Source organism: Takifugu rubripes, chromosome 13 (genome assembly GCF_901000725.2).
Source record: "Takifugu rubripes chromosome 13, fTakRub1.2, whole genome shotgun sequence".
Classification (NCBI taxonomy): domain Eukaryota; kingdom Metazoa; phylum Chordata; class Actinopteri; order Tetraodontiformes; family Tetraodontidae; genus Takifugu; species Takifugu rubripes.
In genome coordinates, this window is record NC_042297.1 from 11,545,248 (window position 1) to 11,573,098 (window position 27,851).

General features: G+C 42.6%; 4 protein-coding genes, 1 long non-coding RNA gene and 2 other non-coding genes across 19 annotated transcripts; 2 read left to right on the plus strand and 5 right to left on the minus strand.

Annotated features, from left to right (window-relative positions):
• Window positions 1-1,410: 1,410 nt before the first annotated feature.
• On the plus strand, window positions 1,411-3,253 carry pole3 (polymerase (DNA directed), epsilon 3 (p17 subunit)). The gene is made up of 4 exons (XM_003969604.3): window positions 1,411-1,846; window positions 2,238-2,323; window positions 2,398-2,516; window positions 2,602-3,253. Exons 1-4 carry the CDS (start codon window positions 1,781-1,783, stop codon window positions 2,763-2,765), a joined length of 435 nt encoding a protein of 144 aa, XP_003969653.1. The 5' UTR covers window positions 1,411-1,780; the 3' UTR covers window positions 2,766-3,253.
• A 29-nt stretch (window positions 3,254-3,282) lies between these two features.
• rpl12 (ribosomal protein L12) lies at window positions 3,283-5,580 on the minus strand. Of its 2 annotated transcripts, none has more exons than XM_003969600.3 (6): window positions 5,412-5,580; window positions 4,411-4,484; window positions 4,038-4,136; window positions 3,886-3,967; window positions 3,726-3,812; window positions 3,283-3,435 (listed from the first exon to the last, which is right to left on the minus strand). In XM_003969600.3, the coding sequence occupies exons 1-6, from the start codon at window positions 5,446-5,448 to the stop codon at window positions 3,317-3,319; spliced, it is 498 nt and encodes a 165-aa protein (XP_003969649.1). In that variant the 5' UTR covers window positions 5,449-5,580; the 3' UTR covers window positions 3,283-3,316. The 2 variants fall into 2 exon arrangements, with proteins under 2 accessions (XP_003969649.1, XP_029702329.1); XM_029846469.1 differs by having other exon boundaries at window positions 5,313-5,574.
• LOC115252262 (small nucleolar RNA SNORA65) lies at window positions 3,557-3,683 on the minus strand. Its single transcript, XR_003890681.1, has one exon. It is a non-coding gene; the product is annotated as a small nucleolar RNA SNORA65 (small nucleolar RNA).
• On the minus strand, window positions 4,190-4,316 carry LOC115252263 (small nucleolar RNA SNORA65). Its single transcript, XR_003890682.1, has one exon. It is a non-coding gene; the product is annotated as a small nucleolar RNA SNORA65 (small nucleolar RNA).
• A 4,508-nt stretch (window positions 5,581-10,088) lies between the features above and the next one.
• On the plus strand, window positions 10,089-15,527 carry kcng4b (potassium voltage-gated channel, subfamily G, member 4b). The gene is made up of 4 exons (XM_003969728.2): window positions 10,089-10,182; window positions 11,144-11,375; window positions 12,012-12,833; window positions 13,695-15,527. The coding sequence occupies exons 3-4, from the start codon at window positions 12,078-12,080 to the stop codon at window positions 14,496-14,498; spliced, it is 1,560 nt and encodes a 519-aa protein (XP_003969777.2). The 5' UTR covers window positions 10,089-10,182; window positions 11,144-11,375; window positions 12,012-12,077; the 3' UTR covers window positions 14,499-15,527.
• Window positions 15,528-15,661: 134 nt separating this feature from the next.
• On the minus strand, window positions 15,662-16,626 carry LOC115252108 (uncharacterized). The gene is made up of 3 exons (XR_003890556.1): window positions 16,464-16,626; window positions 16,266-16,380; window positions 15,662-16,007 (listed from the first exon to the last, which is right to left on the minus strand). It is a non-coding gene; the product is annotated as an uncharacterized lncRNA (long non-coding RNA).
• A 1,796-nt stretch (window positions 16,627-18,422) lies between these two features.
• Window positions 18,423-27,785, minus strand: LOC101076890 (gamma-aminobutyric acid receptor-associated protein-like 2). 12 transcript variants are annotated; one of them, XM_011609806.2, is made up of 7 exons: window positions 27,570-27,784; window positions 26,739-26,828; window positions 20,424-20,486; window positions 20,219-20,263; window positions 19,739-19,794; window positions 19,490-19,662; window positions 18,423-19,139 (listed from the first exon to the last, which is right to left on the minus strand). In XM_011609806.2, exons 1-7 carry the CDS (start codon window positions 27,712-27,714, stop codon window positions 19,022-19,024), a joined length of 690 nt encoding a protein of 229 aa, XP_011608108.1. In that variant the 5' UTR covers window positions 27,715-27,784; the 3' UTR covers window positions 18,423-19,021. The 12 variants fall into 12 exon arrangements, with proteins under 12 accessions (XP_011608108.1, XP_011608111.1, XP_011608110.1 ...); XM_011609809.2 differs by having other exon boundaries at window positions 20,338-20,486; window positions 27,570-27,774; XM_011609808.2 differs by lacking the exon at window positions 20,219-20,263 and having other exon boundaries at window positions 27,570-27,785.
• Window positions 27,786-27,851: the final 66 nt, after the last annotated feature.

Genomic DNA, 27,851 nt, shown 5'->3' on the forward strand with positions numbered 1-27,851 from the left:
AACGGCTCTAAATAACGGTCAATTGGCCTGTGTGTCCATCAGCTTCATAACCGCTGCAGCATTTTAAACATTTAACAAAGTAAAAACTGAAGTTTGATTAAATCAAATCAGTTGGAATGAAAACAAACAGCTGATGTGCAATTGCATAAATGTGAATGTTAACAATCTTGTCCCGAAACTTCATATTTAAGTGAAAATGAATGTAAACAAAGTTTTTTTAAATTGTTTTCAGTTTTAAAGCGTGTTCTATTCTTTGAAGTCAAAACACCAAGAATGAAACAGAAACTTCTCTTATCAGATCTAGATAATAAACCTAAGGAGGCACGTTCTTCTGTACTTTATACGTTCTTTTCCCTGTTGTTTGCTCACAGCTCTGATGATTCACTGGTTTCTCTTTTAGTTCTTTATTTTGTGAAGTTTATTTATGACTGATGGAAAACTGAAAACATGAAAACTGTGGATCTTATGAACAATATCCAGTTTTCATGTTTGTATTTCATTGATTGTCAATTGACCAAAGCTGTTGTGCTTTTTATATTCTCCTTTTAATATTAGAATGTCCTGTTGTAATTGATTATCTCTGCTCTTGATTTATGAATGCGCTCAACAACTTTGGCATCATTTTTATTTATCTGAATGACAGTTTGTGAGCAGGTTTCACATTTCTTGGGTGTCTGTACTATTCTATTTCATTATGTTGGACTTTTTTCCATTTCTGGACTCCTCTCTCCTGTGAAATATTGTATTTTGTAGTGTTTTGACAGTTGTGTAGATTTGTTTGACCTGTAGATGTACTGATGAACCCATTCAGTAGTACAGAGCCAAGGAAACATTAACCTGGAGCGCTGCCCAGAAATGGCATCAGACGCTTGAACCTGGTGGGAGTAGAGGGCCGCATTTCACAGTACACACACACACACACACACACACACACACACACACAAACACACGCATGCACAGAGTGTGGGCTGTTTCTCCTCCTGCATGAAGCTGGCAGTTGCCGTGGAAACCACCATTGGTTTTTATCCTCTGACCGTCTCAATTGTTCTGTGATAAAGTCATAAAGTGACCTGGAGGTTGGTCCTGTCCGGATTTTTAATGTTGATCGCTCCAATGAAAATAATTAATCAACAGGCAGATATCCATCCTTTTATTGTATATTTAAAGTTATATCAGTTAGTCGTCATTTAATTTCAAAAGATAATTTTCACCGTGAATATCAAAATTTAAAAAAAGCATCATTTATCTACTATTTAACATTTCAAAATGTAAAAATGCTATACACGCAACTTGTTTCTATATTTATTTAACTATAAAGATATTTTTTCCCCATTAAAATATAAAAAGAATGACAACCACGTTTTCAAATATAACAATGTGCGTTGTCGTCATCGACGAGTGACGTCACTACGTCATAGGTCGGAGTTCAAAGTTGAAAGGGGCGGGGCTTGCGCTTGCACGCTTCGCGCGAAACGTTCCCAAACAGACTCATCTAGTGGCCACGCGAGCCGGTCTATGGGAGAGATTTAGCCGGTCGATCGATTACAGTGATCGCTTGGATCAACAGTAGCGTCCCTCGTGCCAGCAGTTGCCCGTAGTTACGTCGCTCTTGCACGCGCGTTAGCTAGCTTCTTTAGCTAGATCGGGCTATCTCAGTCGTGTGAGTGGGATATCGCCGAGCTTTGGCGTATTTAGGGCCCACTCCAGTGACCGGTGACCGTACTGCGGTGTGAAGAGTATCGTCAGGCCGGGCTCGAACCTTCGCTGAGCGGTCAATGAAATGGCGGAGAGACCGGAAGACCTGAATCTTCCCAACGCGGTGATCACCCGCATCATCAAGGAGGCGGTGAGTGTGGAGAAAAGTATCAGCATATTTAAATATCCTACACGCAGAGGGTAATGCTCTGCAGACATTTGATGCTACGGGTATTTTAAAGAGCATGACTCACTTTGGTAACATCCACGCCTCAGACTCCCTAAAACTGAAGCGTTTTAAGCGATGCACCCGTCATTGCGCTCTCACTCCGAAAGAGGGCGCCACATCCAACATTTGTCTCCCACTCTGTTGCTGCAGTTTTCTGAGTTTTACTTCTGTATCTATAAGCATAATGGCCATTTTTGTATTATAAACGAGGCCGAGTGCGGTCCCAATTACTCCTTATAATGCTAAATTAGCGGTAATCGAGTTTATGCTGAACTTAAGATGTGGTTTTATTCAGTAATTTGTTTGTCTTCAGCTCCCAGATGGAGTGAATGTGTCAAAAGAGGCCAGAAGAGCCATATCTCAAGCTGCCAGTGTCTTCGTGCTGTATGCAACATCCTGGTGAGAAACCAAAAGTATTTTCAAAGTATAAAAATGCTGTATTTTTTTTTAACTGGATTTCTTCTTTGCCACAGTGCAAACAACTTTGCAATGAAGGCCAAACGGAAAACTCTGAATGCAGGAGATGTTTTAGCTGCCATGGAAGAGATGGAATTTGAACGATTCCTGGAGCCTCTTAAAGAAGCTTTGGAGGGTCAGTGGATATGATGAGTTTGATGGACACGTCACCTCTTATCTTTATCGATGAAATATTAATTTTGACATGTTTTCTTCTTCAGTGTACAAGAAGGGCCAGAAAGGAAAAAAGGAAGTGTCCGAGCAGAAGCGCAAAGACAAAGAGAAGAAAAACAGTGAGATTGATAAGAGCAGAGAAGAGGAGGAGGAAGAAGAGGAAGAGCGCATGTTAGAGGAGCCTGAGGTAGAGGAGGATGTGGAAAGCTGAGCTTCCGAAACTCATTGCCTCAACTGGACATGATGCGTTCAAGTGGTGGTGTTCATCACAGTGGCGCCACTAATGTGGTCAGCAGTTTAAGATGTGAGTTCAGCTCAGTTAAAGGACAGAACATTTATAACATGGTCCAGAAGGATTAATGTTTACTTAATACTGCCTAGTTACGGGATATTTAGACAAGTTGGAGTCAGTTCAATAAACATCTTCTGGAATAGGATCACTTTCTCTTCAATAAGCCGGTTTATGGGCAAATTCTGATTCCAGGCCTATTAAGTTGCCAAACCTGTTTACTTTGCTAACAAGGCTGCAAGTTCTGAAGAACAAATCAGCCTAATTTCTGATGCACCTATACTTGATGGCATCTTAATGACCATGTTTGTCCCTAAACAGGATGAAACCCTGGCCCGTCTTATGGATGGGGAGACTTTTGTAACATTGTACATGTTTGTTAAAAAAAAAAAAAACCCAATAAATATTTTGTGTACAAAATGCAGAGGGATGCAAAATATTCAACTGTTGTAAACATTTTATTTCCGCGGCGTTTATTCAGTTGGGCATTCGACTTTTCCGCTGTTGATGTCATCGATGACATCATGGGGAGGACGTCCATCGATGGTGCAGCCAACAGATTGAGCGGTTCCCAGGATCTCTTTGATGGTTCCTAGAGACAGACGGCAGACCCAGATCAGTTTGCTCTTTAATTAAAAGTGTTTTAACAGCCAGATTACGTCACTCTAGAGTGACAGATAGCTGATCAAATCATTCGAGATAACACGAATTTAACATGTTCCAGACTTTTCGGCACAGAGATGCCCACTAGGCTGGGCAGCCCTGTTTCCTAAAGCTGGGTCAATCTGAGCCTCCACTGGATTACAGCCAGTCACCCTGGCAGACTGGTATAGTGGCGGGAGGCTCCATGGCGACGGCTAAAGCCAGTGATTCAAGCCTTACCAGAGAGCTCCCTGGCGATGGAGCGATGCCTCATCAGGCGAGCGATGTTCACGATCTCGTCAAAGGGCACGCTCCCGCTGTGTTTAACTAGACAGGAGAGGAATTAATGAGGGAACTTCAACCAGACAATGAAAGATGAGCCTTGGTGAACATTACTTACCGTTCTTGACCTTCTTCCTGTCACGAGGAGGCTCCTTCAGAGCCTTGATGATTAAAGCAGATGCAGACGGGACCACTTCGATCTAAAAATACAGATAATTATTTTCATGCCGCCACAGTACATCAACAGAAGATTAAAAGTTCAGAACGTACCGCCGCCTGTCTGTTCTGGATTGTTAGCTTGACGGTGATCCTCAGACCCTTCCAGTCGCCTGTTGCCTTGGCAATGTCATCACCGACTTTCTTGGGAGACTGAAGAGAAAATAGAATGTCACTTAAATATTCAAAACAGATCAGTGACTGAGGTTTGTTCCAGACTTTTCGGCACAGAGATGCCCACTAGGCTGGGCAGCCCTGTTTCCTAAAGCCGGATTAATCTGAGCCTCCACTGGATTACACCCAGTCACCCTGGCAGACCGGTATAGTGGCGGGAGGCTGGAACTGGGACTCCTTGTCAAAAGGTGCATTTCCACTGCAGGAGTTCATGCAAATACTGTGACATCAGCATAAATGTGCCTGTACTCACCAGACCCAGAGGTCCAATCTTGGGGGCCAAAGCAGAGGTGGCGCCAACTTCTCCTCCTGTGCACCTCATGAACACTAAAGAAAATCATCCATCAAAAGGCAGTTTTAGTCCAACTATTTCTCTGCAGGTAATAGAATGTTGAGCGGAGTTACCAAGACAACAACCAATAAAGGCAATTTACAAACGTGATAACTGACATCATTGATCAATCTGACCCTTTGCTGCTTTAATTCTGATATCCAACATTTTCCATTTCAGAAAATAAATATTGACTTTATTTTAACAAGCATCTCAATTGCATTGGAGGTGTAATGTGCTGACAACTTATTTTAAAACATAGCTGGATTATTTGTTGGTCTCGTTTTCATGTTACAAACCTGGTTCACAATTGTATTATAACCCAAGATTCAAAAACACTTAAAAAAAAAAAACTACAGATAGCCACTTGAGTAGTGTAGTCATGCAGTTTAAAAAAAATTAATATAAATAAAGTTTAAATGGAACCTCTTTCAGACAAAAAGTGTGTCTGAATGTTATTACACCAATTTAATTAACATGTAAGAGATTGCTAATGCACAGTACTCTTTACATTAACATTAAACTGGCAACTTTAGTTTTATTATTTAATGACAAATTCTAATGTGCCTAAAAACACAAGTCGTTATAATAGACTGAATGCAAGTTAAGTGTTTAAGTTCATCTTGAATTGTGGTATGCCAAGCTAGCCGTTAGCATTATTAGCTTTAGCAACAAGCTTCTCACGTGGATTCGAACCACTTCTTCCACCATTTCTTTTTAGGGCCCATAAATCCATTTACAGTTCACTAAACATAATTTTAACATGGACACATTTAATTCAAATTTTCTTTTGCTTTTCGGGGCATTCCATGCGCCATTATTACCGTTTTCTATGCGCCTTTCCCGGGCCGCAGCCACACACAGCGGCAGCGTCCATCTCGGCTGTGAACAAACTTATTACCGAGGTGACACCAGAAACGTACCAATCTTAACCTCGTTGGGGTCGAATTTGGGAGGCATGGTGCTGCCGTGGACGTCGAGCTCAGTTCAGCTTGGTTGGTGAGGGTGTCGGATGAACCCGCAGTCGGGACGACCGATTACTGTTGCACCTTCACCGCTAAAGGGAGAAAGAGAGACCGAACCCCCGCCCGGGATGAATTTATAATTATGCTAGTCTCGCGAGAGGACGACGTAAACGAGTAACCCGGAAGTAGAACGTCAAACGCTCATTGTGATAGTGACGTTCTCTAGTACAGAAAATTGTCAACAATTTAATGAAAATTAATGGCTCTTTATGTGTATAGCTTGTTTTATTTTAAACCTGATTTTTTAATCAACCACACGTTGTATGATCATATCCATTCGTTTTATGGAATTGTTGCACTATGTAAAATAAAATACTAGTTCTATTTCTTATAGGGATGTACATTAGTTTTGTATAGGTCATTTGTAGGGGTTTTTCTTGTTTTATGCTGCTAGTGCAAAGTTATTTTCTGAACTGGTTCATGAACTCAGAGGAAGCCAAAGTGCTGCATGTGGGTGCTGAGTGGATGAACATCCCCCGTATGAGTGTGATAATGGGCCTGCAGCTGCTCCAGTGCTGCTGCAACATTAAACCCTGATACATCATATCCATCATGTCGCCATCACTCCTGTCATTGCATCTGTGTCAAATATAACAAATCATCAGCTTCCTGAAGGAGTCAAACTGCTCCACAGGAATGGAAACACAAGAGGGAGTAAGTGGGTGAGAGGCAGAGATCAGAACTGTTTAATATGCATGCTGAAAATCTGTGAGGATCCTCAGATATTCACAGCTTCTGTTCATAACGGACAGTTTTATCTCAAGGAAACATGCTTTACTTTGATTTATTTTTAAATGTTGCTGAGAAACAAAAGAGACCATACATTTGTTTGAATTTAACTTCACACAATATTCATTTTTCATTCTTAATTTCCAGGCTGTTTATATTTAGCATTCAATAAATCAGAGGAAGCTGAAACATTTTAGGCAGGTTTACATGATCAGAATAGAGGTTCGATCACTGTGTAACAGTTTTATTTTATTTGTGAACGTTTTTGCCTGTACTGTTCTGCCTGTACAGTAATCCCGGTTTATGGCAACATGAGACACGCTAGAGCCCATTTTCATTCTTGCAGGCAGTACATTTTAATTCGATATGTGTGCGTGTGCCTGCAATCAAGATAAGGACATTTTTTGGAAGTGATCACATTTTATCTGGTCTTCACAACAGGATTGTTTGACGATTAACGCCCAGTTATGAAGATGAAGGTTAGAATAAGGTTTGCGAGAGATACATTGTCCTCACAAAGATAGAACTATGAGAGAGACAGAGAGAGAGAGAGATAGTGTGTGTGTGTCTGTCTGTGTGTGTGTGTGTGTGTGTGTGTGTGTGTGTGCGCACACACGTGTGCGTGCATAATAATTTTGCTTCAGGCTCATAGTTTGTGCTGGAATAATGGAAAATGCATAATGCCTGCACACACACACAAACACACACAGGAATGATTTGAGTTCCTCTCTTTGATTATTTCCCTCCCCTTGACCTTTACGTGTATGTTTTTTAATCAGCTCTTCTGCTCTGTGTTTGTGTTTTATTCTCGTTCTCCTGCTCCACATGTTCTTGTAATGATTCTGAGGATAGCTACCAAAGAGGTGGGGGGTGGGGGGGTTGAGGGAGTGAATCGATGCTTACTAACTTGCCTTGTTAATGCTGATTTAAAGGAAGGGATGAGATTGTGTTTCTGCCCCTCAGCTTTGCCAATAATCAACAGATTCATCAATAAGTGCGACATCAGACAACAGCTGCTACCTGATTGGACGTCAGGGAGGAAATTTTAATTTTCGTTTACTATGTGTGCCCCTGTGGATCAACTCTGCATCTGTTATTAATGAATATATGATTCTGAATGAGATCGGGGTCGCAGAGATCTCATTTACAAGTCAGATGTGGATCTAAAAAAAGATCAATTCAAATAAACACCCATGATCACTCGGCGCCATCACAACTGCTGAACATTGATTCATTTATCAGCCAATCCTGGATCAAACATGCACATCCAACCCCCCCACCGAGGTATAGATTGGAACTTAAAGTTGATATGAGTTACATGATATCAGAATGCAGATTTGATCTGAGTCATGTTGTTTGCGGTGAAACACGCGTTTGTTCCTCTGATCCGCCCGTCTGTCAATACCGATGAATGTTTACGCTCTCTGTTGACCTGCGATTATTCAGGTAGAAAACGTCAACATGGCGTCGCTGCCAAAGCCTCCAAGCGGCCACGGCGACATCTTTCCACCCCCCCACCCCCCCTCTGCTCTGTGGGATTTTAAAATTGCAGCAACCAAAGTGTTTTTACAATCAGGTAAAAAAAAAAAAAGGGGGGATAAAAAAATCACAGAGGATTTACATTTGAGATGATTGAAAGATTAAATCTTTAAAAATACCTCAAATAGATTAAGGCTTTTTAGAGATTAAGGCAACTCTGGAAGAACATTATTAAATGCAGAAAGATGTGAACTTTAACACAGACGGCTCAGATCAACCCAAGCGTGCAGTCACAGGACTCGCACCTTTGCACCATCAGGCCTGTTTCTCTGCCTTAATCTGTAATCTGGGCAGATTTCCTGCACAAATGAGTTTAAATACCGACAGCACGACATTGTGAGAAACACGAGCTGTAAACGTTCTGTTCTGGCAGCTCAGCTCCATTTGTCTCTGACAGCTCTGGGAAATTTCACATCAGCACCGTCCCTGCAGATTCCCTGCATCCCATCATGCATCTCCCTCCCAGGACACCAGCAGTGATGCTTTAATGGCAGTTACTAAACAACGCTGAGGCAGAAATATCACCACTGACTGGAAAGGGCCTCTGTGCCTGAATTTCATCCAGTATTCTTGTGTCACACATTCTGAAGCTGTATTTTTTTTTTTTTTTTTTTTTTTGGCCATGTCGGCCATTTGTCCAGGGAATTTTCCGTTTGGGGGGTTTCTACTTGCACGGTCAACTGGAAACTCACAAAATCAAACTACTGAGCATTAAAAATACTCCCCAGATGAGTAGCTGCTGCGGCTTTAAAACACATCGAAGACTTTGTTTCTAGAAGGACTCCAAACAAAGCTGCTGGTAAACTGAGTCGGGAGGGGGCTGTATCTCATCCATGGCAGTAAAAGGACACCTGGCCTACATAATCTGATTCCTTCCTGGCTCCTCCAGCGATGCCCCACGACTTCCGCCCTCTCCTCATTCCATTATGAGAAACTGGAGACCAGCAGGAGCGAAGCAAGCAAAGGCTGCATGAGTAACGAAGCAGAGCTGCACAGACATGCCCCCCGTCATCACACACGGCCCAGCAGCAGATGATGCTGGCAGTGCAGGCCAGGGGTTAATTAACGGCTGTTTGAGAGGACGCCAGTCAGGACGCCAGGGTGAGTTATCTGTTGTTCTGCTGCCTGAGTCCCCAGGTGACTGGGCACAAATTACAAAGAGTGGAGGAATTCCCCAGGAGTTTGTTTTAATTTCACTGAAGACGGATTCCATTGAACCGCGTTAACTCCCAATGCCATCAGGAAATTAGGCTGCCACAGAGGCTTAACGTTTCTTAGGAGGAATAATTTAGAGGCTCCCTCGTAAACATGCGACAGTAAAAGAATCGTAAATGCTGACGGAGTTTTAAATGTGGTTGTAATGGAGTTTGTTAAATGCAGCATTAATTAGCATAGTGGTTGATGTTAGCTTTTCACAGGAAATCTCAGCTCATTTTAAAATGTATGCAAATCCCACAATGCATTGCAATAGTGACAGTATGAGTAGCAAACACTACAGTCACATGCAAATTCTGTTTGATGTGAACGTGTCACTCGGCAAAAGTTTAATTTTATATGACCATGGTTGCCATGGTTACAGTAAAAAGGAATCCAAGAATTTATATTCAACGATCTGTACTCTGAAAAACATATGTAACCGGACAGCTGGCTCGTACCGATGACATCACAGTTATTTAATGCTCCAGAGGTGTGTGTGTGTGTGTGTGTGTGTGTGCGTTGGGGGGAGGGGGGGGGGGGGGGGTGGACAACCACAGTTTATTCTTTCTTGACCTTGAGGTCATTGGATTGCCCCTTTGACATTTTGATAATCCCCCCTAGTGATGTCAATTGTTCCACTCAGGATTGTTCCAGTGAGGATTGATTTTCACAGCAGCTCCCAGCATGCTCCTTGTTGACTCCCAGCAAGATCTCTGGTGGCCCACCACCACCAACACCCCCCCACCCCTGCTGGATTATAGCGTAATCCCTGATATCCATCAACTGGGGAGGTCAAGAGGCTGTTTTATTACAACTCCACGACACGTCTCATCTTGTACGTGACCTGGATTGAACTAAATTGTTAACTACGGGGAGGAAAAGAAGCTGCGTCAACGTCATTTTTGAAAACACAAAAACAATTTTTCCCATCAGCATCTTTTTTTAAACCGGTGATTTTTCAAACCTGCTCTGATGTGAGGTTCACTTACTCATCTCACATGGATAAAACTCAGAGAGAAACACCCACACACCAGCAAAGAAGAGTGTGATCGACCAAACGTAAACAGGAAATAAAGCCTCACAAACCAAACATTTATTTTACAGAGGTCATAGTCAAAGCGCCACAGTGTCACCATGACAACGACAGCTGGAAACACCAGCTACTGGCTTCCACCACCTGTTTCATGTGAAGCAACAATATGACGTAAGTCTCTGTGTATGTTTATTTGTGTGTGTGTGTGTTATTAATCCTCTCCGTTTGGAAATCATCCTGTACAAACTTTGTCAATCAGGCTTTAGCTGAATTTGGACAAAAGCTTTCTGTGGACTTTATTCTGAAGAGCAGATTTACACTATAAAATATCCACTTTTTAGGATGTCTTTAATAAAATCTTTACACAGAAAATGACTTGGAATGTTCAAATTTAGCCCCATCTACAGGTCATATTAATCGGTAACATGAATACTATATGCTAAAATGCTTAATATCGTCAAGAAAGGAACTTTTATTGGCATAGATTTTCACATGAGATAGTGCAGAATGATGGTCATAGTTTAGCTTTAAAGGGTTTGAAAGAAAGTTGAGATTATAGCTAAATATGTTTAGCTATAATCTCAACGTTCTACTGTGAGTAGAATAAGGTCGTGCTATAGGCACAATAGCCATTATTATGCTATTGATACACTTTTTATGAATTTCTGCTAACATATTGGCACAGATTAGCAATTTAGCATTTTTACTGGAAGTAACAAGCGGAATAAACAACATTATCGTGCTTACCGAATCATGGGCAGAGCGTATTGCAATACCGAGACCAACCACTGGGGATGTTTGTGCTACTAAACTCTGTGCTACTTACATTTTACTCTGCTGCATAAACTGATCAAACCTCTCTGTAGGAATTCAAAAGGCTTCTTGATGTCTAAGAACGAGGAAAAACAAGTTTCATAAAAAAACTTAACACTTTTTTTTAGAGTGGGAATAAAGGGTAGCAAATGGAGGAGGAGGAGCAGAGAAGGGTTGGAGGGAGGAGGAGTATAGAATGGTTGGAGGGAGGAGGAGGAGGAGGAGGAGGATGTTCCTGCTGTCAAACACAGATGAGAACAGCAGCAGGGTTTTAGAGAACATCATCGTTAGATAATCACATTTGTTCTGTCCTGGACAGCAGTTGGATACCACCGACCACAAGAAGAAGGAGACGAGGGATCAAGTTAAATGGATTGAACTCGAGCACGTACAGGGAGCCGGAGGATCTGCACAGACAACTGTGGATTCTACAAACTTGTACAGAGTAACGTGGCTGATTACTGATTAATCATCAGTCATGTCTTAATTATGAGAGGAGAGAAACAACCACGGAGAGAATAAAGAGCTGCTGCCCATGTGCACCACTCAAGGTGAGGTTATTTAACTTTTACTGCCTTTTTATTTGAATTTCAACAATTTTAAACATAGAATAAACCTGGAAGGTTATTTTAAATCAGTGGATATTTTACTCATCTGGAGTAACTGAGTACATCTGCTGTACCACATTACACGTTTTTTACTTATCTTTAAATATTATAAAAAACACAAACTCAGAATAAAACATATAGTTTGGATATAACTGCATTGAAGGTGCTTTTGTGGATAAGATAGATGTAAGTAATTGAATCAGAAAACGTAATGTGACATGACTTTGAGTATCATGTTATACTGTAAACACGATCCAGGATCCAGCCTATTAAAATTTCAGCAATCAGCGGTAAGAATAGTTAATTATTACAACTAAACCCGCATTTAAACTCCACCAAAGTGAAGCACAAATATTTTATGACTACTGATGTCATCTTTCAAGTTTGATTGTTAATAATTGAAGCTTTGGTTTAGAGTTTTTGTTTGCTGATGTGGGTAAAATCAGCTAGCGAGAGACGGGACACGTGGACACATGGTGGTCCGAGGACAGGACCTTGTGGGATGACACGAATGCCTTTTTGATTCTAGGAATGAAAGAAACAACTGATTTGACTGATTTGTTGCTTTTGCCTCCCCAGTTGTCCTGTCAGTCGTTTTCTCTTCTGTCAATCGTTTTCCCGACCCCTACCCGTCGGTACTCCAGCATGCCCATCATCAGCAATGCCAACCATGACTTCAGCACCTACTCTGTCAGCAGCGACGACAGCAGCCTCGACCGCTTCTTCACTGAGATCCCGGAGACTGAGACCGTCAAGGGAGTTCACTTCCAACGAGCTCAGCACCTCCGTGACCACAAGGCCTCATATGTGGTCGACCACACCCTGCAGGTGCTCGTCAACGTGGGGGGGAACCGCTACACTTTCCCGTGGAGCACTTTGGAACAGTTCCCCCAGAGCCGCCTGGGCCAGCTGCGCTCCTGCACCACCCCTGAGGAGATCGCGCGTCTCTGCGACGATTACGACGAGACACGCCGGGAGTACTTCTTCGACAGGAACCCGACGGCTTTCAGGGTGATCCTCAACTTCCTGGCTGCAGGGAAACTGCGTCTGCTGCGGGAACTTTGTGCTGTTTCATTACACGATGAGCTCGACTACTGGGGCGTGGACCCGGGCCATATGGAGCGCTGCTGCCGGCGCCGCATGGTCGCCCGCATGGAGGAAAAGGCAGAGCGGGAGTGGAAAGAGGAGGAGTGGAGGCGGAAAAGAGCAAAGCTGAAGAAAAAGACCAGGGTGGTTGAGAAAGGATCCCGCAGAATGGCCTGGATGCTGAGAGAAGTGGTGGAAAACCCCCAGTCGGGGTTGGCCGGGAAGACGTTTGCCTGCCTCTCGGTTGTCATGGTGCTGGTCACCGTCATCAGCCTTTGCATTAGCACCATGCCAGAACTCAGAGAAGACAGCAGGGTGCGTACCAACAGCTGGCAGCCACATACAGAAACATCCTATTAAAGCCAACCATGTTATTAGAGGCCTCACCACTTTAATCAGTAGGGGGAGATATTTCCCACCTAGTTTTACCGTGTTCAAAATAATACTGAACATTCCACACCTCAAAATACCGTACAGAACAGCGCTGTTGCTGGCAGAGGGAACATCTAATGGAAATAATGTACAAAACAACAGTTTACAAATACTATACTAATATCTTTACATTCATCAAATACAATGAAATCTCTTATAAAACTTTACCACGCCGTCGCTAATGCTAAACTGCGATTGGTGGTGTTGTGTGTAAATTATTGTTCCCCTACTTACTGGACATTAGCTTTAGATGCTAATTCAGCACATTTCACCACCACCAATAAGTATCGCCTTATTGTCAGGAGTTGTATTTCTTCTGGCTGTTCCAAGTCTCCAAGTCTAGATTGAAGCTATCGATTTGGCGCCATAACGAGGTTTAATGTTCAGCCACGTGTCAGTAAACATAAATAATTACGCGCAGTTTGAGAACTCTTAGTGCATCCTAGCGTTCGAGTCTTCTCATCTTGATGACCTCAGCTCATTAGAAGATCTCGTTTGCATCTGATATCACTCAAGGATGTCAAGTGGAAATAGATTTTATTTATTTTTGTATATTTGATTGTAACACACATTATAGAATCTGAGTTATTTTTGGGACCACTCGGTAAAGGAAATACTATAGCTGGTCTATTTTGGGTGTTATTAACCAGCTAAAATAGCCGATTCCCACGGCCTCCGTGCCATTTATAACTGTTGGGGCTCCCCAGCAGGTGTTCACAGCAGCCTCTCTCATCTGTTTGGCAGGGCGAATGCTCCCAGAAGTGCTACAGCATGTTCGTGGTGGAGTCCATCTGCGTGGCCTGGTTCACGTTGGAGTTCCTGCTGCGCTTTATTAACGCTCAGAACAAGCTGGCTTTCGCTCGCGGCCCCCTTAACATCATCGACGCCATCGCCATCCTGCCCTACTACGTGTCCCTGGTGGTAGACGTCAGGGATGACCTGCACGACGACGTCATCATGGGCACCGGCAGAGGCTACTTGGACAAGCTGAGCCTGATCCTGCGCCTCCTGCGGGCCCTGCGGATCCTGTACCTGATGCGCCTGGCCCGCCACTCGCTGGGCTTGCAGACCTTAGGGCTGACCATGCAGCGCAGCATGCGCGAATTCGGCCTCCTGCTGCTCTTCGTCTGCGTGGCGGTCACCCTGTACTCCCCCCTGGTTCACCTCGCGGAAAACGAACTGGCGCCTTACGCCACCACGCACTCTCACCACAGCTTCAGCAGCATCCCGGCCTCCTACTGGTGGGCCATTATCTCCATGACAACAGTGGGCTACGGCGACATGGTGCCACACAGCATCCCAGGACAGATAGTGGCGCTGACCAGCATCCTCAGCGGCATCTTGATCATGGCGTTCCCCGCCACGTCCATCTTTCACACCTTCTCGCGGTCGTATCAGGAGCTGAAGCAGGACTACGAGCGGCTGTGGAAGGAGGAGCGAGATGAGGAAGAGGAGAACCTGCTGAGCTTATCAGCACAGGAGCCGACGTCGACGTCCAGGGAGGAGAATGACGGCCACGCGGCCGGGCTTCCCACCTCGGCGTTTTAATGCTAACAGTAAACTATCGTGATGAAACCCCGTCAAGCCTCAGAAACGTGTCGGGGTGTGTTTCTGCTTTTATCTCTGTGCTCAGCAGGTTAGATGTGTAGAAACATCACATTTATCTTGCTGTTTTTGTTTTCTGCCTACATAAATTGGCCATTATTTCATCCATCACCATATTCACCCATCATGGTAAATTAGCTGCATTATTTCATTCCTCCATCCAGTGTTCCCAGTATTCCCAGTATTCTGTCCTGAGTGTCTTCCGCTGCAGCGCATTAGCCTCACGAGCTAAATTGTGCTGGAGAGAGTTCGTAACCCAAATTATTATATAAAGGAAAAGATGCTGTTCAGCTGTATCAAATATTTAAAAAACAGATTCAACCGCTCCTAAATTAAGAAAAGATGGATGTATGAATGGCTCGCCTAAAGGACAAAAAGGTTGGAAAAACTTCAGTCAGCTCTTTTGATCTGCAAATTTAATGATCCTTGAATCTCCAGATTGTTCTTTTCTTCCTATCGCTCCTCTGAAGGTCAACATTCAGAAATAAAAGTAAACTATAGGGCTGGTTTGTCTGTTTTCTGACAAAATTCAGATTTATAAGGAAAAAAAAGGCTTTGAAGCTATAAATATGACGTTTGCTCATATCTAACAGGATGTCTTATCTGAGACTTAGGTGGTGTGAAATTAAAGGGAACATTTATCACTTTGTTTGCACATTTGAAGCGAAGCTCTGTGTCTCCTCGCTGACAGATGGAGACTTTTAAAGGTTCTTTATTCCTACTTAAATTGTACAAACAGTTACTGGCGTGGAAACTTTTTGAAACAATGGAAACATTGAAGTCCCGTCCTCCTCCTTCTTCACCCCTTCTCCTCCTCCCGCCTGCACCGCCTGTGACTGGGGGGGTACAACTGAACACCATGATCACATTGATATTTCTTTGGTATTTTGGCTGCTTGTACTGGTTCCTCCCCTACGCTGGAGGACTTCACCTCTGCTGCTGGACAGAAGGTCAAAACTGTCTGATTTAAGACTCTGAGCGCTCTTCAGGCTGCAAGACAACAAGCCTGCGGGGCTCTTTTCAACATGGAGAGCTGTTAGCTGTTAGCTGTTAGGAGCCTAAAAAATTACATTATTATTCATCACCAGGAAGTAATTGTATTCAAAATAAAGTGTGATAATGATCTTTTATTTATGTGACAAAATACATTTTTATTAACTGCAATTTCCCTCTGAACACTTGCAACTGAATACTAATACAGCTGATTTTCCTCTTACATAAATAAACAGGCCAATTTCAGGCCAATTAAAAAAAATAATTATGTTAAGTTATTAGAGTATCTTAGGATGCTTCATCGCAGCAGATCTCGCAGCCATTTTCGTACAATTCAGTGTAGTATTGAACGGCATCTTTGTGGTTTCACCCGCTGGTCTGTTGAATTTTTCCAGCACGTACTTCGCCCAGGTCCAGTTACTATCCAGGCAGAATATTCTCTTCTTCAGCGTCACTACTCTGGGAGGAGCACAAACGGTGTCAGTTTACACATTCACTGTGATTGAAATGGACATTTTAGTGGGGGGACGATGAGCAAATGTTAGAATCACCATAAATTTCGCTGTAATGGCGAACAAATATTAAGAACTCAATTTAACCGCAGACTAGAAACTACCGAAGGCAAACACTGCCGCCTAGTGGACACACACACACGCACACACACATTTATTGATATTTAATCTCTCAACTTGTTCGCACCTTTCTTCATGTACTTACAGAATTGCTTTGACGCTACAGTCACTTTTTTCGACTATCTTCACCATCTTTTCTGGAATACAAGTCATGCTCACATTTTGACAGCATTTCCGCAGAATGTTGCCAACGCCTGAGGCTGTAAACAGACACACACACACTTAAGTTTGTTTGTTTTTACCTACAGTTATTGTGGTAAGAGTGAAAGATTGAGGTACTGACCAGCGGAGTCTTCATGCAGGACGCAGACCAGGATGATTAATGCGAAGGTCGCCACAGTCTTCATGTTTTGTGGTGTGATGGGAACCTCTCGAGTTGCTCCTCTGCATCATCACTGTCTGCAGAGCCGCCGTTATATACACGTTCAGTGAAGTTCTTGGAAACAGCCCTTCCCTTTACGCAAGGCTTCCACTAAAATTGGTACGGAGAAAATTGTGTTGGCGTTTAATTAGTAGCAGAAAGAAGAGGAACCAAATAGGCCCATGTACTGAACCCTGAGGAACATCCAAGTCACAACATTGGCAGAAGATACTTCTTCTGAGCAAACCCTGAATTCTAGGACTGTTTTTTGGGTTCTGTTAAAGATTCAAGTCTGTTCAACATAATCCCGTGATCACTGGGCACTGGGAACCAGTAAAAACTTTGCTCAACACTCATATGAGAGGTTTATGTTCTGTCCCGAGAGAAATGTGTAGCAGAGCTACTGGTTGGTCTTTCATCCAGATCACTTTCAAATGCTGGAGTCACACTGATCTTTACACGTTTGTGCAACACACTCAACAAACACATAACAAATGTGGAGCAATCAGCTCCAAAAACAGCCCTGAACTCCCAGCATCAGGTACTGGGAGGTAATAGGAAGACCATCCAGAATGAACGATGGTAAAGGGGCTACAATCATGAAAACACACTCACGAATCTGCATGACATCATCAGCTAGCGAACCTTTCATCAGTGGTGTATTATTTAATCAGTGGTGTATTATTTTGATTGTAAGAACTGCTGAATCTCCTGTTTGTCAGTTCCAAATTCAACTGAATTTTTGCTGTTCTTTGACCTCACTTTCATTTCCTCAAATGGTGTCCACAGAAGCAGAACCGCAGACCTTCTGTGAACGTTCACAGAACCACTGCACCCCCCCCCCCCCCCCCCCCCACACACACACACACACACACTTGCACTCCTATCTTTGTGGGGTCTTTTGGGTCAGGATCGATGTAAGTGGAAGTCATGAGACCGGTAGGAAAAAATAACAAGAGTAAAATGTCATCAGGAATATTAAATAAGGTACAATTAAAGGATTAAAGGTCTGATTTCCTAACGTGTGGTTCAGTGCTGGGTCCAAAGCCATTTACTCTATATATTAATGATATCTGTAATGTGTCCAAACTGCTGCATGTTTTTAAAATTGCTTTTGTCTGGCTCAGGTCTGAGGTACCTTCTGGAAACTTAGGAAAAAGATATTCACATTTTTAAGAGTTATAGATCCTTAATTGAGCAGGAAATAACATTAGGAAATCATATTAGGAACAAACAGAGTAAAAAAATCTAAATTTATGGAATCATGTGAGTGCACCTCAATGATTTTATAATGTTTTCCTTTTAAAATAATATTATTAATAAATATTAGACAAAACTATGAACAAAGCTTTATTAATGAACTGTCATGGAACTTTGTAAATATATTGTGTGCACATGTTTTTGGTTATGTTTCCATCATTTTTCCTTTTATATGAAAGGTAGTTGGTGAAACCTTATTAATGTAAGAAAGGTAGGTAATAAAGTATAAAGTAAATATATTATTTTGGCCTGTGTATATTTCTATTTGTGTGTGAATGTAGGTTTTGCTGTACTGATAAAAGAAAAAAAAAAAGTCTGTGAAAAAATTAACCATACTGAGCTGGTTAGACTAGCAAATGAATACAAGTTAAAACGTCACTGTTCAGACCTCAGAGGTGAATCAGGAGTGTATCGCTGTTTTTTGCTGCATTTGCTCTTTTTTGCCTCTGACGTGGGAATATTTTCATTACACAAACCGAATTTTAAAAAGCAGAAGAAGCCTCCAGCCAAGTTTCTTTGACAACTTAAGCCCCTTCCACCTTTTAGCTTTAATTCAGGGAAGTTTGATACCAAGAACACACTTTGTTCCTAGAATTATATTAATGAAGACAGAAAACAAAAGAAGGGGAAATTATGACTTTAATTGAAATTTATGCGGAATGAATGTTTGGCACCATCTTACAGATCAAAAATGTTACATTTTTATTTGTTTTTTTTTCCCACATTGAAACAGTCAGAAAACATTTTATTCACAATTTAAATTGAATGTGTTTGCATCCAGGACACAGACACATTCTTTACTATCTTTGTGAACAATATCCTGACCAACTCCTGACCCAAGTCTTAACCCTCAAACACACCTTTAAACACACCAGACAAACAGCCCTCTCTTTGAAACACATACCAATTAACCAAAAATCAGCTGTTCAATATATTTTCTTATTGGTTAGATCATCCTATTGCCCGAAATATTAAATACACTTTAAAATAAAAAAATAAACAAGATTCATCCCAGCTTCATTTTAAATGTGTGATAACGTGCTCCTGAATCACTCAACCCAAACACCAAGATAAAAATACAGAAAGATCTAAGAACGTTTAAGGATCTGGTGCCTGGACAAATGCGGCGGAATGTTTTCCAGTCAGGTGAGCAGCCAGTCCAACTTCCTGCTTCGTTCACGGTGCTCCGGGGACTCGGCGAGGTCTTTATTGGATACGGGTTATGGCTGCGTCTGAATGGGGCCTTTTTGAAAGCCAAAGGTGTTTTCTCCACTATAAGCCACGTACAAGAAGCCGTCCTCATCCTTAGATTCTTCATACAGCGCCCCCATTGTTGCGCTGAAACACAAGACAAAAGAGTCAATACACATCGGAGCAGTTATTCTTTGTGGTGCTCTTTCACCCGCGGTATCTAAAGTAGCTGGGGCACAACAACAGGAAACCATCAGAAACCACTTGGTGGTTAAATTTACAATTTTAAACTGCTTAATCACCCTGAAAACGCCACATTAATGCAGGCCGGAATTAAAAATGTATTTATATTACTGGGCAAACATTTAAAAAATGAACTGCAACAACAGATTAATGTTATTTCTTGCTGTTCACTATAACTACTTTCTGATTATTCCGTTTATTTGGATCATGGACAAAGGACAACACCTGATCATCTTTCCCACACCTGTCCTCACCTAGTTGTGGGCAACACCTGGTCCACAAACAGGAACATGGGTGCCTCTGACGGCAGGCTGATGCGTTTCCTGATTATATACATGAACTGGGCCACTGTCAAGTCCGTGGGCAACAAATACTCCCTCCTGTCAACGTCCATAATGTTTGAGCGAGGGACCTTCTCCAAAGTGACCTGACCAACCACACACAGAGAGATTACAACCATCACCATCAACCACACGGGGGCAGGAAGTGGAGGCCGAACTCACCGGAACCCGGTCTGGGTACTTATTGCGTATTTCGGTTGATCGCATACATCGGTTCTCTAGGGCGCAATGGCAAACACGGTTATTAATGACACCTCAGAAAACAGGCAGTAAAGAGAAATTAAACATTTCTACACCTCTCAAATCACTGAAATAATAAAAATACACAACTCAAGCGGTGTATTCACACAATGCCGACAGTCATACTGCCCACACAGTGAAACTGGATTACTGCTAAACTTGGCTGAGGAAGCAAATCGTAATGTGGTTCCACCAGTTACACCATCAATGAGTGTTGAAGACAGGTTTTTTTTCATTCTCTCTTGTGTTGCATTGATACAAAACACTATAAACCTAAAAATAAGGGCCAAAGTTTTGGATTGACAAACAGCTTGTCAACGGGAAGTGAAATTAGAGTATAAAATGTGTGCATAGAAATTTTTATCAGCTTTCAGTCTGATCACCAGCCTGCTGCTGTCTTACCCAGGGAGTGCTCCTCTTTGAATGCCCATTTCATGTTTGCCGTGTCTGGTTGATGCAACAGATAAGAAACTTTAGGTGTGTGTGTGTGTGTGTGTGTGTGTAGAGATATTTGTGCTCACCTGTCTTTTAAACTCAGAAGTCATAGACCAGCCCAGAAATGTCAGTAAAGACCAAAACACAACCAACAGCCTTTTCTGCCACTCACTATGCTCCCGCCCCTTTACACACGTCAGGACCGGACCGATCCATTCTACTGGACATTGTTGCACTGAAACACAATCAATCAATCAATCTTTATTTATATAGCGTCTGTTACAATCAAAATTGTCTCTAGGCTCTTTCCAGAATCCCAGGGCCTGACCCCCAACAAGCAACAGTGGCAGGAACTCCCCTTTAACAGAAAGAAACCTTGAGCAGGACCAGGCTCATGTAGGGGGACCCTCCTGCTGATGGCCGGCTGGGTAGAGAGGGAGGAGAAGGGGGAGGACAGGTAGAGGGGACAATAGGAATAGATCATGCAAGTACATTAGTTACAGTGGTCAGTGTACAGCTGGCGACGATACCTGTAGATGGATACGATGGGGGGGGGGAGCAGGAAAAACTACACAAGAAAATGTGTTCATGACATCATCACTGTTCTACCAGGTGAGGAGAAGAGTATGGAAGGGGAGAGGAGAGGAGAGGAGAGGAGAGGAGAGGAGAGGAGAGGAGAGGAGAGGAGAGGAGAGGAGAGGAGGATGTGAATGGGTGACTGAGGCCTGTCAGGTGATCATGATTCTGGACCCCGGCAGCCTCGGCCTATAGCAGCATAACTAAGATGCTAACCATTAGACGACCCTCTAAATATGATAATTAGTGTGACTGGAATTATAACTGGAACTACAGAATTACTGTACAATAAGCTTTTTCAAAGAGGTAGGTTTAATTAAGGTCTAATTTTAAAAGTAGCGATGGAGTCAGCCTCCCGTACCTGGACAGGGAGCTGGTTCCACAGCAGGGGGGCCTGGTAGCTAAATGCTCGGCCCCCCGTTCGACAAAATAGTCAATATACATTTGAGAAGTTATTCTTTGTAGTGTTCAAAATTCTTTCATCAGTAGTATCTAAAGTAGCTGGTGCCTAGCAATAGCAATAGTAAAATACTGCCTGGACATCAGGTAATGATGTAAAGATAGTTCATCAAATCCATCCATCACATTAAAGTGAATAAACATATTGAGTATTGAGTTCAGAAATAAAACTGGTGGAAACAACCAGGGAAGCCGAAGCAGGAGACAAACTGAATCAGCAGGCGGAACTGTGATTGATCCTCCTGATATAGAAGAGGTGAAGAGTTAAAATAAGGATTGAGATTACCTCTGTTGATGGAGACTGAGGAAAGGAAATTAAAAGTAGAATCTTGGTAGACAGATGTTCTAAGTGTTCACTCAGTTATGTTACAGCCAGCACAAGACTAATGAGAAAGTCACACATCTAAAGCTAAAAAAGACAAACAACCAAAAAGTAAAGAAAAGACAAAGCAAGTAATGCCGAGTCATGTTTGTCAGGTGAGAGTTAAATGTTGGGTGGAAACTCAAACGTCACACAAATGCAGGCTGGAATTCAAATGAACAAATTTATATTACTGAGCAAACCTTTTGTTGGATCGCAATACCTCCTGTATGTAGCTGCCGATCCGCGTGTTCGTTGAATGAAGACTTCGAGAAGTAAAGTACCAATTTCAAAATGTATTTAACAATAGAATCAATTCCAGATACAAATATTACAGAGCTCCGGGCCAGTTCATAACCCTAGCAACAACAGAGTCAATTGTCAGGGCATGAAGTCTGACAAGCTAACTATCCCTTGGCCCAGTCCTTTATAGTCACACACATGCAAATTCACAATGTCCATGCAATCCCCCGCTGAGATGTCCCCGTCCTCTTCCTCCAGTCCCTTTGGTGTTGGTAGAGTTCTTCTCTTCCATTGTTTTCCCAGGCCAGATCCCATTCTTCATGCAAATGTGATCATCATCAACCCCCCTGATGTCCTGTTTACAATGAGTGTTTGACACCCCCTGCCTGACTGGCTCCTGAGATAACAAGATCAAACAACAATCCTGCAAATGTCTCTGTTCTTAATTACATTTAGTCTACCTTGCCTAACTTCTAAGGGAAGACAGGAACATATGGTGAAACACATAACAACAAGATAAAGACAATTCTCAACAATCCCCCTTTTGGCCTAGCCTAAGCTAGGCCAATACAAACAATTCATTGACAACTCCTCTTGATGTAATGAAGGATAATAGACGTTTAATCATGGTGCCATCGTCTTTAGATGTTCCTTGATCCGTCCAAGCGTTCTCTGTGAATTACCTGCTGGGGTACATTGATTACAGTAATACCAGTGTTAGGGTTAATGTGTTAGGATGTTAGTATGTTAGGGTTAGGGTTAACATGTAATGTTCGCTCTGCAACTTCAAAGTGGCCCGTCCACCTGTGCTCTGACCACTCTGCTTGATGACTCTCAGAAGAACCCACTCAGCTGTGTGTGAAATTCCTGGATCCTTACTGACTGGTTACAGAGGTTGCCTGTTGGGAGAGAACTTAGAGATTCGTTTTTAGTTGAACAAAATAAAATCTACATTTCATAAAAGTACCGGGCTGGCCTATGGTTTGTAAATCTCTATTCTTAAAATGAGTTCCATTGTCAAATCTAATTTATTTGGGGAAACCATGTGTCAGATTAATCAAAAATTTAATAACACTTTTTTGCTCTTCTATTTTCACGGGAACCGCCTCTGGCCAGCCAGTGTATGCATCCACTGCGACCAAGAGGTATCGGAACCCATTGACCCTATCTAACATATCAGTGCAATCTATAATTTTCTTGCCCTGCCATGGGGCAACTGGAAACTTCGAATTGTGGTCGAATTGTTAATTTTACCTTAAAGTGTGTACATATTGAGCATTCTCTGCATCATTCGTGGTTCCCGCAGTGTGTCAGGCCGTGGGCCTCTTCCAGAGCGGCATCTAACAGACCGGGCGGGAGAACAGGTCTGCCGTCTGGGACCCGCCAAATTCCTTCAACTTTCACAGCCCCCCTTTTCCTTCCAAACTGTTTTTTTCATGTGGAGGAGCTTCTTCTTGATCACAACCAAGTCTTTCCCTGTCGTATCTTGTAAGCATTTCATGAACCGTTTTCTCTACCAACAACAAACTGTCACTTGGTTTATAACCTGCTGCCTTCGTTGCTGCCTGATCTGCCGCCTCATTACTTTTTCCCTCTAAAAAGTTCTCCTTGCTGTGACCTTTGCATTTTACAACTGCGACCTCCGCTGGTTCCACGAGTGCCTGTGTCAGTTGCCTCATCTCTACTTTATGTTTTATAGGTGAGCCTGATGCTGTGTTAAACCCTGCCCTATTTATCCCTTCATGTGTGTGTGTTATGTGTGGTGCAGTTAAAATCTTGTCCATCCTGGTCTGTCTATCGGCTCCGGTGATAAATTCCATGAGATGGTGGAACACTGCCTGGTACCTCCGGGTGGTTGCGATATGGACAGTCCCTTTGCCAATGACCATACCCTTTGCAGGCATGACACTGATCTCGGCCTAAGTACCCGCCTATCAAGCCATATCCCTGCCTACCACGTCTCCCACGCATGCCTCCTCTAGGGACAAAATCTTGCTGCGGACTTAACGGATCTGGCTGCATCTGCCGAAAAAACCGCCGACCCATCTGTTTCTCTTCCCTTCGTTTATCATTAAGCTTTTTCCGTGCCTCATCTAACTGCATTCTTAGGAGCTGTTCCTGCGCTGTCACCACCCCCTCTTTCTTTCCCTGTTGTTTAGCTTTATATATGTTAATGTGGTGAGAGAAATGTCTCTCCCAGACTTCCGCTGTGCTACCTGGGAGGTCAGGATTTCCTTCCATAGCTTCTTTTACTGATTGTGGAAGTCCTAAAGTTATGGCCTGACGGAATAAAGTGGTATGCAAATTATCTGAGCCGGGATGGCACCCTGTGGCACACATCCATTCCTCTTTACACCTCGTAAGGAACCCATGTGCCAACTCACTTTCCTCCCACAATTCTAACTCACAATTTCCCGTACTTGAACCCTGATCCTTTTCATATAATTCTGTCTGAGGATGAACCTGCTCTGGAAGCTCCAATTCTCCAATAAATGTAGCCGGAATTTTGTATGTATCTATCTTATTCTCACTCTCCTCTTTATCACTGCCATAAATCAATCTTGCCTTCTCCTCCCTGCGCTCAGCCCTGGCAAAACCTCCTGAGGGATCAACTCTTTTCACTTGTTTTATTTGATTGCTAGGTGTTTTAAAAATATCTAAAGTAGATTTTTGACTATCCTGTTTTTTAAATGTAGTTTGTTGGGAGATTTTAGGGCGAACCACCTGAGCTTCCTCTCTAAATTCATTTTTTCCTACGTTATCTTCAATCTCTTCCTGTCCCTGTTTCATTCTGCTGACCTGTCTCCAAAGTTCACACACTGTCTCACGTAACTCCTGCAGTTCTTTATCCCTGTCCACATCTAACTGACCACTGTTAACAGTCAAAACTGGCAATTGATATGGGGGTGGGGAAGAGGTAGTAGGTAATGCTGGATAAAGAGTGGTGTTAAGTGTCAATGTCTGATTTAAATCTTCTAATGGAGGCTTCTCAACATTAGGCACTCGTGTGACCCCTTTAGATCTGCAATTGTGCACCGCTGCACATGCCACAGCCACAACATGTATCCTTCTGCGCTTATCTTCTAACTCCTTACCCTGTTTCTGCCATGCTTTCCCTGCTATAAACCCTAATTTTGGATTATCAAGATGCTCCTGTAATATAGTATGAATTTCTGACTCCCACTTACACAATGCTTCAGTTAAGTTAACCTTCACCTCTGGAGAAGGAAGAATCTTTTGCTTCTGAGCATCCTTCCACAACTTTTTTATTGCATCCAATTCTCTTTCCCTGACTTCTTTCATGTCACTCACCACCTGATCAAGAGTCCACTTCCACTGTTCTTCCACAGACCGAGGATAGGGAGCACATTCTCCCTGATCCCAACACGCTTTACCACACTCCAGTTCCATCTTTAACTATGCTCCCAAGTGAGATTGAATGTGAATGACTCCAGCGGTCAACTCAATGCCTCAGTGAAACAAGCTTCTAGATCAAACGTCTTTGATCCGGTTCCACTCTGGGGGTTAATTCCCAAGGACAAAGAGCCTTTTAATTCACGTTCACTCTGGCACTTTTCCACCCCACACAAAAACACAAATCTCGGGCGTCGGGAGTGTCCGTCCCGTCAACTGCGCTCCGAGTCCCAACCCAAATCTTTATCATATACAGTGCACTGCATACAGCAATACAGCACTGTACTAGTTCCGGTTTACTCTAACCGTTACAGCACTGTACTAGTTACGGTTTACTCTAACCGTCTATTCCCTGTTTTTCAACAGTACTTCCCTGTGTATTTCAACAGTACTTCCCTGTATATTTCAACAGTACTTCCCTGTATATTTCAACAGTACTTCCCTGTATATTTCAACAGTACTTCCCTGTATATTTCAACAGTACTTCCCTGTATATTTCAACAGTACTTCCTGCAGTCAATATTTTTATATTTGTATCTGGAATTTATAACTAGGACACTTCAATTGACAGTGACGACAAATTTTTGGAAATAGCCAATCTGCAGAGCTTGATTAAACAGGTGTCTGCTTACCTTTTTATTAGGGATCCCTTGTCGTCAGTTGTCCTCCGAAGTGACCGTTGTTGAATTCTTTGCCTCAGATGACTTCTCTCTTCATCACGTCGGGGTCACCAAATTGTTGGATCGCAATACCTCCTGTATGTAGCTGCCGATCCGCGTGTTCGTTGAATGAAGACTTCGAGAAGTAAAGTACCAATTTCAAAATGTATTTAACAATAGAATCAATTCCAGATACAAATATTACAGAGCTCCGGGCCAGTTCATAACCCTAGCAACAACAGAGTCAATTGTCAGGGCATGAAGTCTGACAAGCTAACTATCCCTTGGCCCAGTCCTTTATAGTCACACACATGCAAATTCACAATGTCCATGCAATCCCCCGCTGAGATGTCCCCGTCCTCTTCCTCCAGTCCCTTTGGTGTTGGTAGAGTTCTTCTCTTCCATTGTTTTCCCAGGCCAGATCCCATTCTTCATGCAAATGTGATCATCATCAACCCCCCTGATGTCCTGTTTACAATGAGTGTTTGACACCCCCTGCCTGACTGGCTCCTGAGATAACAAGATCAAACAACAATCCTGCAAATGTCTCTGTTCTTAATTACATTTAGTCTACCTTGCCTAACTTCTAAGGGAAGACAGGAACATATGGTGAAACACATAACAACAAGATAAAGACAATTCTCAACACTTTAAAAAAGAAACTGCAAAAACAGGTAAAAAATTACCATACTTGTTCTTCATTATGAATACTTTGATTATTCAATTAATTTGGCTCATGGACAAAGGACAACATCTGTCCCAGACCTGTCCTCACCTAGTCCCAGACGACACCTGGTCCACAAACAGGAACATGGGTGCCTCTGATGGTGATGCGTATATGATATAGATGAACTGGGCCACTGACCTGTCAAACGGTTAAAGTGCAGACAGAGTTTCTGGTGTTTAACTCTGCTGACACGAAACATTTTCAGCTCTTTTTAAACTGTGTCAGTTTGTAACAGTGCAGCTTAAGCTCCAGGGTTAGTGTCAACTAACCCTGGCACTGTCCAACCAATCAAATCACAAGCTACAGCAGAACCAATTGTTGAAATTCGAGTCCGCTAAGTCAGCTAAAGAGCAAATATTTTTGCTATATTGTGACTAATTCAGTTGATACAAACAAAAGCTATATTTTGAAAATGAAAATCTAAACAGAATATGTCATTGTTAGCTTTCTCTCCAGCCTCCGACACACAAGTCTTTACAATCAGTCTTGGAGGGTGGTCCCTTTTGTATCAACAAGCAAACTAAACAAACATTAGCAGTACCTTGCAGCTGGTTTTGAAGCAGCTCAAAGAAATAGTTTATTTCCTATTAACCTACTTTACTAAAAGTAGCCAAATTGTAATATTTTCCCAAAAAGGACTTATTTTTGAGGTTATGTTATGGAACTGTTTTTAGTCTTGTTAGCAATAATGTAAAATATCGCTCTTGTTTGCATTAATTAATATCAAGCTGCAATATTCCGAATATAGCTCTTTAGTTAATTTGATTGGTTGTTGTTGTTGTTGAGGGCGGGGCTTGGTAGGCCTCCGTGGCTGAGTAGCCCGAAAGTGGACGGAAAATTAATGTGTGAAGAAATTTTTATCATCCAATTTTCACCAACCTGCTGCTGTCTTACCCAGGTAGTGCTCTTCTTTAAACTTCAATTTCATGTTTTCCGTGTCTGGTCGATGCGACAGATAAGAGGCTTTAAGTGTGTGTAGGATTGTTGTGTTCAACTGTGATGTCTTTTTAAGACCAGAAGCCATAAACCAGCCCAGAAATGTCAGTAAAGACAAACTACAATCACTAGCCTTTGGCCCCAGTAAGCCCCGCCCCTTTAGAGACCTCATGACCGGACTGATCCACTCAACGATACGGAGGGGGGTGGACTTCAGGTGTTTCT

Coding starts and splice junctions, on each gene's coding strand:
- pole3 (XM_003969604.3), top strand. CDS start 1,781: ATGGCGGAGAGACCGGAAGACCTGAATCTTCCCAACGCGGTGATCACC. Junction 1,847..2,237: donor CCCGCATCATCAAGGAGGCG/GTGAGTGTGGAG, acceptor GTTTGTCTTCAG/CTCCCAGATGGAGTGAATGT. Junction 2,324..2,397: donor GTGCTGTATGCAACATCCTG/GTGAGAAACCAA, acceptor TCTTTGCCACAG/TGCAAACAACTTTGCAATGA.
- rpl12 (XM_003969600.3), bottom strand. CDS start 5,448: ATGCCTCCCAAATTCGACCCCAACGAGGTTAAGATTG. Junction 4,137..4,410: donor AGATTGGACCTCTGGGTCTG/GTGAGTACAGGC, acceptor TTTTCTCTTCAG/TCTCCCAAGAAAGTCGGTGA. Junction 3,436..3,725: donor CATCGCCAGGGAGCTCTCTG/GTAAGGCTTGAA, acceptor GTCTGTCTCTAG/GAACCATCAAAGAGATCCTG.
- kcng4b (XM_003969728.2), top strand. CDS start 12,078: ATGCCCATCATCAGCAATGCCAACCATGACTTCAGCACCTACTCTGTC. Junction 12,834..13,694: donor AACTCAGAGAAGACAGCAGG/GTGCGTACCAAC, acceptor TCTGTTTGGCAG/GGCGAATGCTCCCAGAAGTG.
- LOC101076890 (XM_011609806.2), bottom strand. CDS start 27,714: ATGGCTTCTGGTCTTAAAAAGACATCACAGTTGAACACAACAATCCTA. Junction 19,795..20,218: donor CAAAGAGGAGCACTCCCTGG/GTAAGACAGCAG, acceptor ATTGCGCCCTAG/AGAACCGATGTATGCGATCA. Junction 19,140..19,489: donor CAGGTGTTGCCCACAACTAG/GTGAGGACAGGT, acceptor CTTGTGTTTCAG/CGCAACAATGGGGGCGCTGT.